This window comes from Bos indicus x Bos taurus, chromosome 25, assembly GCF_003369695.1.
Source record: "Bos indicus x Bos taurus breed Angus x Brahman F1 hybrid chromosome 25, Bos_hybrid_MaternalHap_v2.0, whole genome shotgun sequence".
NCBI classification, from domain to species: domain Eukaryota; kingdom Metazoa; phylum Chordata; class Mammalia; order Artiodactyla; family Bovidae; genus Bos; species Bos indicus x Bos taurus.
Window position 1 is genome coordinate 39,420,613 of NC_040100.1, and position 15,595 is coordinate 39,436,207.

General features: G+C 48.4%; 1 protein-coding gene across 1 annotated transcript in view; it reads left to right on the forward strand.

Annotated features, from left to right (window-relative positions):
- Positions 1 to 15,595, forward strand: part of CREBBP (CREB binding protein) — a 119,052-nt gene that overhangs the window by 69,096 nt on the left and 34,361 nt on the right. Inside the window, exons 4-11 of the mRNA XM_027527582.1 lie at positions 822 to 1,062; positions 2,348 to 2,461; positions 9,996 to 10,238; positions 11,381 to 11,483; positions 11,749 to 11,895; positions 12,692 to 12,809; positions 13,362 to 13,533; positions 13,808 to 13,852. Coding sequence (XP_027383383.1) covers positions 822 to 1,062; positions 2,348 to 2,461; positions 9,996 to 10,238; positions 11,381 to 11,483; positions 11,749 to 11,895; positions 12,692 to 12,809; positions 13,362 to 13,533; positions 13,808 to 13,852 — 1,183 coding nt within the window. The remainder of the gene's footprint in view (positions 1 to 821; positions 1,063 to 2,347; positions 2,462 to 9,995; positions 10,239 to 11,380; positions 11,484 to 11,748; positions 11,896 to 12,691; positions 12,810 to 13,361; positions 13,534 to 13,807; positions 13,853 to 15,595) is intronic.

The following is a 15,595-nucleotide window of genomic DNA, read 5'->3' on the forward strand; positions in this document are numbered from 1 at the left end:
TTCATGGGAGGCGGTAGGTGTTGTAGAAGGAAGTCAGAAGTGTGACCTGACCAGAGCGATAGATCGGAAAGTCCCGGAAAGGTGGGTTATATTGTTGCCTGTTAGGAGCTTTACATTGCTCTTACTTCACAGTTTCTTTAGTAAATTTCTGAAGAATATTGGTAGTTGGTAAAGAGTAAGAAGTTCCACAGGTCCCCTTTTCCGTGTTCTTTGCAGTTAAGAGGTATGGTTGATCTGGCCTACTATTTGAAAGGATGAAAGTAACTAAGCTCTGTTTCTGTATCTTTAGCACATCGTCAAATACGGAGAAAAGATATTGTCTGATGTCTGAGTAGAAATTTTAATGAAATGCAAAGCGTTAACGATTGTACTGGATGGTTGTATTCAAGATAAATGCTGTCTTAATCTTTGAGAAGTAATGAATGCTGCAGGTATTGTCCTTCCGGTCAGAAGACTAGAAATCTGCAGGGCGGCTCTGATTGCTCTGCACCGTCAGATCTTCTCAGTGGGTTGGAATTGGTCAGGCCTTGGCGATCTTTTTATTAGGTTGAATCCTATAGAACTTCCAACGTTTGGTCATCTGGCTTAGAGAAACAATAGTTTCATATGGTTCAACCTAATATAATAACGGCTTTTCCTGCACTTGTATGTATTGTAGTGTGATAAATTGCCGATGAATTAAAAGAACCTCACCAGCTGCATTCTCACTGCGGCCTAAACTATCACTCAGCTTTACCCTTAGTTTGAAAAAATAGTTAATGAACATGAATTGGAACTCTGAAAGCTTATTAAAATGTTTGTGTTAATTTGTTTTATTTTAGCCTCAGATGCAAACATCAGTGGGAATTGTACCCACCCAGGCGATTGCAACGGGCCCCACCGCAGATCCCGAAAAACGCAAACTGATACAGCAGCAGCTGGTCCTACTGCTTCACGCTCATAAATGCCAGAGGCGAGAACAAGCCAATGGAGAGGTCCGGGCCTGCGCACTCCCACATTGTCGGACCATGAAAAACGTCTTGAATCACATGACGCATTGTCAGGCTGGGAAGGCTTGTCAAGGTAAGTGCCGTTTGCTCAGGTCCTGGTGGCAGAGCCAGGGGTGGACTTGTCTGGTATTCTCTGGCACCTCTCCTGTTGAGAAGGTTCCCACTTCCCACGTCCCCATGTGCTGACCAGTCAGATGCCTCTGGACGCTCACCTGCCCAGGAGAAAGGCGGTGTGCTTCTACAACGTTCCGTGAACTTTTGCTGGTGGGGCTGGGCCCTGCATTCGTTCTTTTCTGCCTTCCTCTGTCACAGAAGACCTGTGTCCCTTCCTGAGCACTGTCTTCGCCATGCATGTCTAGATCAGGTTTTCTTTTTGACAGTGTAGTGTGCACGCGTGCATGTGCCCGCCTTTCCCCAAGCCTAGACCATCTGTCTTGCAGTCGTTTCGTGCGCCCAGGCGCCAGGGCTGCTGCCTCGCCCCTCCGCCCTTCTGTCTTGGCTCATCAGGCTCCTGGCCCGGTTGTCCTGGGGACCTGTGTGTACTGCCCACCCCTGCCACCTCCTTCCTTGCTCTCCAGAGGGGAGAATCATGCACACACGTGTCCCCTCTCTGGTCTTCACACAGACACCCCAGTTCTCCTGAAGAAGCCTTCCCTTAACTAACGGTTCTGCTTCCCTTTAATCTTTATCCTCTTTCTGTCTCTTCTCACTTGTGCTCCTAACCTTGGGGAGAGTCTCCCTGATCTCCCTGCTTCCCCTTGTGACACTCGTGAGTCCCGGGTGTAACCCTGTCCTGATGGAGAAGCAGAGGAGGGTCGTGCTGGACCTTTAGGAAGAAGTGGAAGTGAAGATAGAGACAGAGGGGCTGGCCGCAGCTGCCGTCTCGAGTGCTCTGAGAAGTGCCCGGGCCCCCTCAGGGTCTCCACAGACCTCTCATTTGCTTCGCTATGTTTCTTCAACTCTAGTGTTCAGATGGTTTCATCCTTGAGCATTAATAAACATAATGTAAACTTTTTATTGTAAATAGTGACATTACAGAATTATTTGTTCTGCCTTTCGTTCCACTTGTGTGGTATTTCAGGCCAAGTAGTTTTGTTTTGTTTTTGATTTGTGGTCTGAACCTTGTTCACCATCATTCATAACATTGCTTCTCTGGGAAGTTTTTGTTTGGAATTCTCAGTAGTCGACTTACAAACTTTCTGGAAAGCAGCCTGTTTTGTAAGCTGAGGACTGCCTGCACCGTGCTACAGTTACACTTGTGATCGTCTTTTATGGAAGCTGGCCTTATAATGTAGGTGTAATGGAAAGCGCGACGATTTGGATAGAGAAATAACATCTCGTTGTTTTTCTGGTCATAGTTGCCCATTGCGCATCTTCACGACAAATCATCTCTCATTGGAAGAACTGCACACGGCATGACTGTCCTGTTTGCCTCCCTTTGAAAAATGCCAGTGACAAGCGAAACCAACAAAGTAAGTGAGCACTGCGGGTAGAGAAGCTTGGCGATGAGACACTGAGAACGCAGAGGAATAGGCAGGGAGCAGGGCAGAAACTAGTCGCTGCACCGCGTAGTGGGAGCTGGGGCACCAGGGCGGACGCCGAGGGGGAACCCCCGCCCCGCCCCCCCGGACTCGGCCGCTGCAGAGCAGCGAGCGCAGAAGAGGGACGTCACTTGGATCAGAGAGGCGAGAGCTGACGGGATGGCTCTCTGAGTTTCTTGACAGACACTCAGCATTTGTCACTGTAATGGCAGTGACTTTGGGGTGAGGGGTGGATAGACTGGACACTTTTTGAAATCACCCTAAAGTAGTCTTGAGGACCCTTTGTTCTAGACTCAGTCAGTCAACACCACGTGCAGGTGTTGTGGAGGCGACGCGGTTCCCAGGTCTAGTTGTGTAACTAACAGTTCATTCAGCGCAGATGGAGGGTCTCTGCACCAGGATGCCGCACCCTGATCGTTGCCCTCGCTTCGTCATCTTTCCATCGGTCTGTGTGCCCTTAGCGGGTGGTTAGGCAGTGCCCCCGTAGGAGGCCTTGTGTGGCTCCCGGGGGCTCCCATGGGCATCGGAGCAGGGAAAGGATGAGCGTCTGTCCCCAAAGTTAAGTCCCTTCTGGTTGCTTTGGAGGTCCAGCTGTGCTCTCGGGGTGTGTCCCTTGGTGTGGACAGGTAGGCCATGCCCTTGGCGCTCGTGTCCTCGTGGGCTGGAGCTGCCCTCGAAACTCCAGCACCGTCTGCGTCTTCACAGCCGTATCTGGGCCATCTCGCCCCACCCGCCCTGCTTGTGGTTATGTGTCCATTGCTCTCATTCTTCTTCGGCAGACCTGTTGCTGCCTCAGAACACGTGTGCTGCTTCTCTTTCTGCTTGTTTCCAAGTGGCACTGGGAAAGGTGGTCGAGCCCGCTAGGCCCCACTCCCTCCCAAGCGCCCCCAGAGCCCCACACACAGGGGTGTCCGTGGCCCAGGAAAGTGGGCCAGGGCCACAGACCCACCCTCCCTCCCTTGCTCCCCAGTAGAAGCAGTCATACTAAGTTTCCTTTAAAAGTCACTTTCCTAAGTCAGTTAAATTATACTTTTATTAAGCAAAAAATGAATTAATACATGATTTTCTAGGACATTTCTTACATAAAGTGAAGATCTAGGAATCTGTGTCTTCTAGAAGCAGATATTTGAGACAACAGTTCTAGTGGAGTACAGTCTGAGTTTCTTCCAAGTTAGTGTAAAATGTTTTCTTTCTTACTAACATGTTGTGATGGTTATAGTTTCTTACATTTTAGGATGTATTTCAGTTATAGTCCTTTTAAGTGTCAAAATATTTATTGTCGAGTTTGTGGTTGTACAGTATTCATTCCATGAATGATGAATTAGGATAGTGTTCTTAACCTTTAATTTGGGACTGTGAATTTTCTGAGATCCTTTGGTTTTTAATATGTATTGCCATGACAGTTGTAAACTTTTGAGATTTCTCTTTTTAAGAAACACTTTGTGTGGTTTTTATTTAAAAAAAAAAAAACACAAAGAAATGAGTGTGGGTTTTTTCTACCATCTTTATAACTGCTTGCTTGTTGTAATGATTGATCCAGAGTGAGCCCTCAGAAGTGGTAAACCACAGTGTCTCTTCCAGTCATAACGTAAGGTGTTGTCAGGGTGATTTCACACTATAAAGTCATGGGGCGTGTACAGACGAACTCTGTGCAAGGTTGTAGCAAATTTTCGTGAAAGAAATGAAAGTGGGGTATTTTCCTATGTACTTTGTGTGTTTGTATATGTTTTTGTTTTTAATGCTTCTCAAGTTAGGTTTCTGCTCTGAGTGTATTCCTTTGGTTCCAGCACTGTGGTTTTGCGAGGACAAGGAGTTTGATAGGATGAGCGAGAACGTTGCAGCAGTGTCTTCTCTGTAAATGTTTGTTGCTGTTCCTCCTCTCGTGAAGCAAACTGTGCCCATCGTGTGTGAAATGTAGCAACAGTGGGAAAGTGTGGCTCTGCTCCTCCAGCAGCTGATGGACTCTGTCCAGTTGCCCCTTACACAGCTCAGGATGAGGGCGCCGATCCTTCCACACAGTCAGAGGGCCACAGCCCTCCCAGCACATAGACAGCTTGGTTCCTCCACGTCCACAGCTTTGAGCAGCGTGGACAATGTGTGGCTGTTGTATTTACTGTTGGAAAATGTCTGTGTAAGTGGGTCCATGCTGTTGAAACCTGTCTTGTTTAAGGGTCAGCTGTACGTTAAAAATAATGTGACAATGGCGTCGATCTGGGACTTCTTGCTGGTCCAGTGGTGAAGACCCTGCACTTCCACTGTAAGGGGTGCAGGTTTGATCCATGGTTCAAAGGGCACATGAGGTTCGTGAGGCACATGGTTCATGAGGGCACAGTAAGATCCCTCATGCTGTGGGGTGCAGCCAGAAATAAAAAATGAGGCGACAGTGGTGTCAGTCAGAGGAGCGAGTTAGAGTCAGTGGTGTCGGCAGTCCTGGCAGGGAGGGTCAGTGTGCGTGGGAGGGGGGGCTGGGCAAAGCCCAGCTTCAATTAAGTGACAAGGGAAGAACTTTCTAGACAGCAAGGCTGACATGCCTACAAGGGGATACCTCTGATTGGACTCAGAGATTCCTATGCAAGTGAGGTTTGTAAGTGGGTGGTCAGGACCCCCAGGGATCATCTGAGACCCACCTGTGTCCACCGAGGCTGTGCTGTCCAAGCAGGTTTTCCCACAGATGCTCGCCAGGCCTGCTGCACACACCCTGCTTCTCTAACTCCTCCCCTTGATGTCTCTACTGAGAGATCCTGCCCAGGCCACCTGTGGAGCCTACCCAGGGGCCGCTGAAAGGAAACCCAGACTGCTGTGGCCTGTGTGGAGGAGACTTCGTGTAATTTTTCCCACGAGTTATTGTCCAGTCATTGATCTTGCATTATCCATCCCTTATAGAGATCGTCAGGTTTTATTGGCTAATGAGGAAATTGCAGGGCGTGTATCTAGCGTCAGTCTTGGCACCTGCCTCCCAGACCTGTGCAGGGTGGCAGTGGGTAGGCTTTGGCGGCACAGACGGGACTCCCTGTCTGAATTCATGTTGCCTCCTCAGGGGGCTTTTGCTGCTCCGTGTATGGTCTTCAGCCCAGCTGCAGGCGCACCCCTTGTTGCTTGTGAGAAACGCAGAGACTTGGACCTTCCCCCAGGCCTCTTGTGTTATTAGACTGCATCTTAACAAATTCCGCGTTTGCTGCTCTGGATGCCTCGCAGGGCAGAGCGTCGGTCCTGGAGCTCTTGAGACAGTGCGCGTGCTGCTCTGGGCAGCCACAGGTTTCCCAACTCAAGAGCAAAAGGACTGACAGAATGGGTGCTGCGGGATCAGCCCAGGGCTGCCCCAGCCTGCCCACTGCCTGCGGCTGCCTGGGTCTCCATGGGGGCGCAGTCAGCCTCCCCAGACCCCTGGCTTGAATACCTCTACTGGCCTGCCACTCACTACTTGGCCCTGCTCTGTGATCCAGCTTTGCTGCTGCTGCTAAGTCACTTCAGTCGTGTCCGACTCTGTGCAACCCCATAGACGGCAGCCCACCAGGCTCCCCCGTCCCTGGGATTCTCCAGGCAAGAACGCTGGAGTGGGTTGCCATTTGCTTCTCCAGTGCATGAAAGTGAAAAGTGAAAGTGAAGTCGCTTAGTTGTGTCCAACTCGTAGTGACCCCATGGGCTGCAGCCTACCAGGCTCCTCCGTCCCTGGGATTTTCCAGGCAGGAATACTGGAGTGGGGTGCCATTGCCTTCTCCGGTGATCCAGCTTGAGGCCCCTCTGATTGTTTGAGTTGCCTGCCTTCACGGTGTTGAGTCCTGCTTAAAACATGCCCTCCAGATGCCTACTTGGTGCTCCACAGGCACTCGCAGGCTAGGCACCTGCTTCACCTGCAGGTTCTCCAGAGACCACCAGTGCCTCTGTGACAGCCTGTAGCGGGGGCGGGGGAGGGGGTGGCGAGGCCGCCTGTGGCTCAAGTACCAGACGGCCCCCGGTGATAGCCTTCATTGGAGGAGCTTTGACCTCGCTCTTCTGGGCGGCGCCAGGTTGCCAGTTCTGAGCTCTTTGGCTTCTGAGGACACCTGCTGCAGGGTGCGCGTTCGTGCTTGGTGGTGGCTGTGATGGGGGGCCTGGCCCTCAGCTCGGTGTCCCTCTGCCCTGGTGGTGCACAGGCCCGGGACGCCCTGTGCTGTGGGAGCAGCTCTGCAGAGACGTCCCCAGGTCTGGCAGACTCAAGCTTGGCTCTCTTGGTGGGAATCCAGGTGACGACCAAGTAGTGGCTGCTAGGCCTGCCTCGTGGTGTCCCCCACCAACCTGACAAAGTTTTGGAATTCAGCGTGTCCATTTTTGTTGGCTTTCCAAATTGAGCACAGTTTTATTGAGACCAGTTGGGGGCTGGAACTTGAGGTGAGCCGCGTGTTTCACAGCAGCAATGGCTAGTGTATGTGGAGCCTGCCCATGGGCCAGTCTCTGTGCCCACGGGGGCGTGAGTCCTGGACAGAGCCAGCTGTGAAATCCGGCCCTCTTCTGTCCTTAGTAGCTGCGGCAGAAGGGGAGCAGGACCACTCTGGAGACGTGCTGGCAGCAGGAGTGCTGACTGACGTTCGGGGAGAGGGCACGCTGTGCTGAGATGCACTGAGACGCTGTGGCGGGATATCACAAAGATTGATTGTGTGTGAAACGTAGCCTTAAGCTCTGAGAAAGGAAACAAGATGTAAAAATGGTAAAAAGAACAAGAAGTGTTGGTATCTAGAGAGGTAAACGTTGGGAGTTCCCTGCGATCCGGTGCTTAGGACTCCGCACTTTCACTGGGGGGGGCCTGGGACTAAGATCCCCTAAGCCACGCAGCACGGCCAAAATAAACAAAGAGGTGACTATCAATAATGTGTAAAATTGATTCGTGCAGCAGGCTGTATTCTCAGTGACACCAGATACGTGGAGCGTTGCTGTTTTAGCACTCCTCACGTTTTTGCTCAGCCTCAGAGCCCTCAGCGCTGCGGTGCTGGGAGGGCGCCTGCTCCACTGCTGCAGCTTGAGGCGAGTGCCCTGGTGTGAGGAGAGTCCTGTGAGGCACATGCAGGTCCCGCTGCAGGGAACGTGCAGGGAAGAAGAGATGGTCTTGATCATCTTGATCAGAGACCACTGTCTCTGATACAGGATCCAGGGCTGCAGCCTTTCATTATTAGATAGAGATGTTGCTCTCCCAGCAGACCCTGAGCTCCATGAGCGCACACTGCTCACTTCTATCCTGTTGTCTTTGTCTGTCCTGGAGTCTGTGCTTGCAAGTGAGAGAGGGAGCAAGTTCAGGCAGGAGTCGCAGGTGTCCGGAGAGGAGCAGAGGCCCGACGGCCACAGGGCAAAGTGGGGGGTTCGGGGAAGGCCAGCTGCTGCCAGGACACCAGCAGGGTGTTCACGGAGAGTGGAAGCATCTTCAGCTCGTAGGACTTAGAGTTTGTGGTGGCTTTCACCAGGTAACTCCCCTTCCAACCATCTCCCCCGTAGGAAGTGCCTGCGTTCCTTGTCCCTGAAGCGTAGATGTTATCTCACAGCAGTGTTTGTATTCGGATTGGGCCCTGTATGTCGGAGACCTTTTTACTTGTTTGTATGTTGATTTCCTTGTCTCTAAATTAGTTAGAAATGTCAAGTACCAAATGCTTGTCTTCAGATAGATAGGTATGTTTTCTTTTAAAGTAAAAAAAAACAGTAACGTGTGCATTTAGGACATAAATGCTTTTAACACACACAAAAAAATACACTGACCAAGTCAGCAGCTTCCATGAGAGGAGGAAGTCCGTAAGTAGCCCATAAGTGGCCTTGAGCTTGGGAGTGGCACTCCTCCTACGATGGGGAATTTGGGGTAAAAGGATAGCATTTGGGGAAGTGTGGACACGAGTGGATTTTAGTAGAAAGAAATCGTTGTTAAGGTACTGCTATTGCATCTTCACCCAAAACCCAAAGGCTTGTACACCTTGTTTCTCTAAATTCCTCTCTCTCCACAGTTGATCAGTATGCATGTCAATGTAGGTCTAGGTCTGTTCCTCCTTACACCGCAAAGTAATAGAAAAATAAATCGTCTTCCCATTGTCACTTTCCTTTTTCTCTTGTACTTCTTTTAGACAAGTCAGCATGTCAGTTTCAGTAGTGCAATGGCACGTGTTTCAAGTTTCATGGAGTATTAACTATTAGGAAAATACCTTTAAAGGTAGTAGACATGACTTAGTTCAGAGCTACATACTTGTCATAAAATGTACCTTGGGAATTGCTTTTCATTTATAATAATGAGGTGCTTGGTGTGTATAATTGTGTCTAATGAGCGTTAATGAGTTTGAGATCTGAATATTCTTATTAGAAAAGTTAAATAGTGTGGAATATGTAATTATCAAGGGCTTTTTTTTTTTTTTTAACACATTTTGGTTTCATTAAGTTACTCAGATAAGTGTTTGAGTTGTTTATGTTATAATTGTGCTGATGGTGATATGAGGATATTATTATTACAGTAATGGTCTGAATTTTAAAGAAAAATTTGTGATAGTGTTTTATGTCTCAAAGATCAGTTATAGTATCAATTTTATAAGCTGCTGTTGATGACACGACTCGAAGTTTGGGGAAGTTGGAAAGAAAGGAACTCTTACAAATAAGAATCAATGGTATGATGCAGAACTTCTACATCGATTAGGACATTTGGACGGATGGACAGACAGACGGACAGATGGGTATTTGGGTCTTCTCTGTTAACTTTGAAGCCCTTGGCAATGGGGCTCTTTATGTTGCTACAGATTTTCCTCAGTCAGGCACCGTATCTCTTGAACAGCTTCACGTAGCAGAGAGCTTAGCATGGTGCCCTCCCACGTAGGAAACGCGGAGCAGAGAAAGGCGTGGAGTTGCCTGGTCACTGTACGTCAGGGGTTCAAGGAAATGCAGTTTTGTTTTTTGGAAGATTGTGTCAGAGATCTTAATTAAGTTACTGTTACTTGATACCTTTAGTAATTAAGATATTAATTAGGTTAATAAGTAACAGAACTGACCAACTAGGCATCTCCTCCACTCCTCCTCCTCTGTGCCTGTGTGGTGAGCAGTGAGGGGCACCGAGGAGCAGCAGCAGGAGGGGCTTCTTAGCTCGCCTCAGTGGTGGCTGATGACCCCCAAAGAATGTGTGTTTTCCCATGTTTGCTGTTTCCCCCGAACTGACTTCTTATGAGGCTCTAGATTTAATACACGCTGACCTTGATTGCGTGATCGCTGATTTCCTGGTCTGTTGTTTTCTAACACAGAAGCTTGAATTCTCTTCAGATTTTTGTTCTTCAGGTGCCACTGTGCAGATGAGATTAATAGAATGGGCTTCTTCTGTCTGCACAGTTCCTTTCTTGGTAGCGGGGTTCCAGTGCTTCATGACATACATAGGTGGTCTTCTGTTAAAATTTTACTTGTTTTTCAGTGGTTTTTAACTCACTTGTGGACTTTTCCCTTTTACTTATCTCTTGTGTTTGTCTGTTTGCTTTTATAGCCATCCTGGGGTCTCCAGCTGGTGGAATTCAAAACACCATTGGTTCTGTTGGCACAGGCCAACAGAATGCCACTTCTTTAAGTAACCCAAATCCGATAGACCCCAGCTCCATGCAACGAGCGTATGCTGCTCTTGGACTCCCCTACCTGAACCAGCCCCAGACGCAGCTGCAGCCTCAGGTTCCTGGCCAGCAACCAGCACAGCCTCAAACTCACCAGCAGATGAGGAGTCTCAACCCCCTGGGTAGGTGAAAGGACTCTCGAGAACTTCCTTGTGCAAATGCAGTGTCGGGAATGACGAGCCTTCTGGAGCCCGGGGCTGTTTTCAGCTACTGTTTTTACTTTAAATTCAAATTTTAAATTTAAATATATATATGTATATAATAAAATTCAAATATATATATTATGGCAAATGGTATCTTTTAAATGATTAAAATAAAAAAATTCCAGGAAAAGGCTAAAATGTCAGGTACACTGAAGATGTTACAGGCTTGTAAGATGAATCACATTTGCAAATGAACCAACATTTTTGTCGTTGTATCTGGATAGTTTTCATAAAGGGCATTTCACATGGCTCAGGATGCAAAATCTCAGGTTGGAATTAGGGCAGTACCAGTTGCCTTGACTCTGCAGCTCCTAGCATTTTTTGGTTGTGGACTACTTGTGACTGGAGCCGACCAGTCTGAATCCGGACTGGCTAACAGGGATCTCAGAACAGGGTTGTTGTGCTGGTTTTGTTCTTTTCCTAATAAAGTATTTTCACCTTAAAGATACTTCATCTGTTGCGTGTTGGGAAATAGTTGCCCTAATGCATCTCTGACTCCTGCTGGCTAGAAGACTGGGTTGGAGTCTTGAAATGTCCCTTCCAGTCTGACACCACTTCTGTTGGTGGTATAATCTGGGACAAGACAATTAACCTGTGTCTCACCTTTCTCTTACTTTAGAACAAATACTGTAGGCAAATTGATCTTTTGTCTTCTTCACCTGAAGTTAATTTCTATGATTTTTATCTTCTGATACGCAAAACAAAAAGATGATGAAGTGTATGTGACGGGAATGAAGCCAGAATCAAAACCGAAGCTGCAGATGGATCATTTCTGATTTTTTTCCACAGCCGCCAAGCATTCATGCTGCCAGCCAGCCTCCGTAGAAATGCTCTTCTTTGGTTTTCAAGTGCAATGGGAAGCAATTGAATTTATACAGTTTGACCAACATTATTGAAAATATAACTCCCAGAGTTCCTGCCCTAGCATTTATTATTATGAGTCATAAGAATAATTTTCATAAGAATCATTTATTTATATGTGACTTGTTATTTATCTGTTATTAGGACTTTGAGGTGTGTAATTTAGGAGTTGGTTGATTGCTTTTCTTTTTGTCTTTCAGGAAATAACCCAATGAACATTCCAGCAGGAGGAATAACAACAGATCAGCAGCCATCAAACTTGATTTCAGAATCAGCTCTTCCAACTTCCCTTGGGGCTACAAAGTAAGACCTTTGTTTCATTTGGTTCCTATCTGAGTGACAGTCACATGTTAAAGTGGGCTGGGAACCACATAGAACTCTTGATTCTTTCTAAAGTGTAGGGCTATTTCCCTCCCTCCCTTCTCTGTCCCTCTCGCTTCCCTCCCTCTTTCTTTCTTTCTAACAGATAGCAGAGTTTAAAGTCACATATGGTTGAAGACCCTTAGTTGGGTGAATGGCGTGTGAGTCACTTTTCCAGTTGGATGACCTGTTCTTCCTCTCCCCTCAGCCCCCTGATGAATGACGGCTCAAACTCTGGAAACATTGGCACCCTCAGCACTATACCTGCAGCAGCACCTCCTTCCAGCACCGGAGTTCGGAAAAGCTGGCACGAACACGTCACTCAGGACCTGCGGAGCCATCTAGTGCATAAACTGTACGTGGCCCCCTCGCCTGTTACTCACATGTGGTGGGAGCACTTTGTGACTGATGGCAGTGTGACAGTTTTGCAGTTTGCTGGGTGTCTGATTTAACGCCCAGGTGTTTTTTTGGGCCCTAGGTGATCATACCCTTGCAACTGAAGGGGGTCACGTGCTTGTTTAGGGAGGCCAGAGGATCCCAGATTCTGAGTGCCCAGTGGATCCTGGAGAGGAATATGAACTTTGACCCATGTCACAGGGGCAGGCCTGTTCTCTAAGCTCTCAGTGCACGGGGAGCTGGGACTCACTCAGAAGCTTGTCTTATTTTATGGCTCAAGGTTATAGTTGTGGGGAGCCCTGAGAATTGCAGGCATTTGGGCCTAGTAAATACAGATGGCTTCACAATACCATCATACAATTAACATGGGAAATTCATAGTTGATTTCTCCAGCAATTTAAGTTAAATGAAGGTGACGTTAATCAACTCAATTCCGATGGAGTTTTCTTTTTTTTCTCCTTCATTATTTTAATCAAAAATTTTTGTACTTAGTAGTTTAAAGATTAGGAATTCAAAATCATAGTATTCTTGAATTGGTCAAGCATTTATTGTTAATAGCAAAATGTTGTGTTTGACTTGTGGATAAATTGACAGATCAGTATTGTCTCCAAAGAGTGACTGCATATGGGGGTCTCTCAGCAGTGTATTGTACCCAAAGGTAGACAGCGGTTTGTTCTCTTCCCGTGTCACATGTGAAATGGCAAGATGTTGATGTTGTATTAAAAGTAGATTGAGAGTACGTGCTGTCCTTTCAGTGTCCAAGCCATCTTCCCGACACCTGACCCTGCAGCCCTGAAGGATCGCCGCATGGAGAACCTGGTGGCCTACGCTAAGAAAGTGGAAGGGGACATGTACGAGTCTGCCAACAGCAGGGTGGGTCCGCATTCGCGTTCCAGCCGCACGGCACCCGAGCGACCTGTGGCTGCAGGTCTGGACGTGGTGGGGGGCGGCGGGGGGGGTTGGGGGGGAGGGTGCTTCCATCAGCCTGCTGGTCTCCTCGCCTGAGGACACTGACCAGGGAGATGTCCCAGTTAAGACTTGAGGTCCTCCCTGCACACCTCTCTTGGTTTGTAACCGCAGAATCTTCAAGTGTTCCCACTACAGTGGTAAGTGAGGTGTATGAAGGTTTCCTAGTCTGTGGGTGCACTTTATAGTGGAGTGTTCTTGCACTGTGTTGTCACCTGTGTCAGTGAGTATGCAGGAAGAGGTTCAGCTGTGGAACGAACTGTCGCGAGGACTTGGTCCCCTGACTGTTGAGCCCCACAGCACCCCTGGGCTTTGGTTTGTGAGTTAGAAGTGCGGAGTACGTCAGCCGTGCCAGTGTACATGGTTTTAATTTAAAACTTCATTAGTTTGTTAGAACCTGCAAAACCAGATCAGTTGTTTGTTTGCAAATAACTAGTATTGACTGTTGCTGCTTTTTAGGATGAATACTATCACTTACTAGCAGAGAAAATCTACAAGATTCAAAAAGAGCTAGAAGAAAAGCGGAGGTCGCGTTTACACAAACAAGGCATCTTGGGTAACCAGCCAGCCTTATCAGCCCCCGGGACACAGCCCCCTGGAATACCCCAGGCGCAGCCTGTGAGACCTCCAAGTAAGGACTGCATGTCCCGCCCCTGGTCTGTTCCCTCGTGTGTCTTTCTGCATTTGGTGTGTATTTCTCAGCACACAGAATTACATTCCCAGGGAACCTGTTGCTCTGAAAGCACGTGGTCGTGGCTGTGTTCTGCGGTGGCCTGTGTTTAGATGCTGAGTCTCACAGAAGGCCCTGTAAAGGGTGTGCTGGCATCAGTGCACAGCACTTTTGGATCTGCTCTTCTCTTTACAGGATTGTTTTAAGTAACTCCTTTTTTTTTCTGCCATTGTAGATGGGCCCATGCCTCTTACAGTGAATCGTATGCAGGTTTCTCAAGGTATTTAACTGTTGTTGTAAATCATATTTTGGCTTAACATTCTGCAGCACAAAGTTTATTGGTTTGTCTTCTTCCCTGTGTATTTCTTTCTCTCCATTTTTCCTTCAGTTTCCTTTTCTAATTGCCACCTCCCCCCCCCCCCGCCCCCCTCCCTACTGACGAGCACAGTGCACGTCCACAGGTAGTGTGAACATGTTGCCTTTGGAAGTTTGGAGATCACAGCGAAGCTCTCCAAGGAGATCAGAAGTAGGAGTTCACTTATTTTTTTGATGGACAAGAGAAAACATTTCCCTTGGAAGAGTCTCAAAAAAAAAAAAAAAAGCATTGTAGGAGGGGGAAAGAAACATTTCTGAGCACTTGAAAGTAGGGCGTCAGGCCTATCCTGAAGCCCGAGCACCCTGACTTGGGGGATGGGAGGAACGGGTGAGGCTGCTCTGGGCTAACGAGCACAGGCGCCTTGCCTACCAGACTCGCCGAGGAGGGTCTGTGCTCAACAGCCCTCACCAGGCTGGGCTCCTGGCAGCTGGTCTGAGCAGCTTCCGGAGGTTCTTTCTCAAGTTGAGAGTCTTTGGTCGTGGTTGAAGCAGTCATTTGAGTTTGGGGGTGAGGGTCATTTCAGAGCTTTTACAACTCTTAGCAGGTTGAGACCTGAACAGTAGGATGTTTCTGCTGGTTGTGAAATGAGATGGCGACATTATCCAGTGTCCAGTGTGTGGAGTAGTTCAGGGAGAGAGTGGTCGTTCTAACAGCTGTGGTGATCGTCCTGCATACACCAGACCTGGTACAGCTGATGATACTGTGGAGGAAACTTTTTAGGGACTTGTTCAGATGGACCAGATGTGAAGAGTGAAAGAAATCAAGAAGGCAGAGAAATTGAGCCTTCGGAGAGACAGGGTGCTGTATTAGGGACAGGGTAGACGAGTCTGCTGCTTCGGGATCTGAGAACGGGGCTGTTGAGCAGAGTGTGGAAGGAGGAGCCTTTGAAGGAAGTGCTTGCATGCCCCTGTCACCGGCACGTCCAGGTCTGTGGAGAGGAACTTGTTACGGTGCCGCTTCTTCGTGCATCTTTTTCGCATGCTCAGTAAAATCTCCTCTTGTCAATAAAACCCTCCAGAAGAGCAGGGCACTTTGTTCTGTATGCTTCCTGGAAAGTCCTGGTTACTCAGGGGGACATTTTTCGCTGGTGCTGAGGGGACTGGTGCTCTTTGATGCCCTCTCCTACTCCACAGTTAAGGCAGTGCCTCAGGATTCTGTTCACAGCCACAGGATTGGGCCAAGTCCTGAGACTTACTGAAGCAGTATTTACATTGAGCTCAGAGTTCACGGAGAATTGTGGGAAATTACAGAGAGAGAGGCTCCATGGCCTGGAGTCATGTAGCGGCTGGTGAGAGGTGTCGTTCGTGGTGTGGCACCCTTGGGAAGGCCAAGGCAGCCATGAAAGTGAGATCTTTCCAGTCAGCAGAGAGGAGGCTGACGTTGAGAACCGCCAACCCTTGGGCACTTTCTAAATGCTTAATGTCCTTGCAAAATTAAAGCCATGTTTTGAGTCTTATCCCAGATTCTAGCAATAAATGTAAGCCCAGCCAAGGAGCTGGGGGGCCTGGGGTGATGGGAGCGGGCTTCCTGCTGGGAGTCAGGTGGTCCAGAAGGCTTTGAGGGGTTGGCTCAGAGGGGTGCCCTGGCCTCAGCAGACCTCCTCTGTGCATGGTGGGTGCTCCTTCCCACCACCCCGCCCACCCCCGT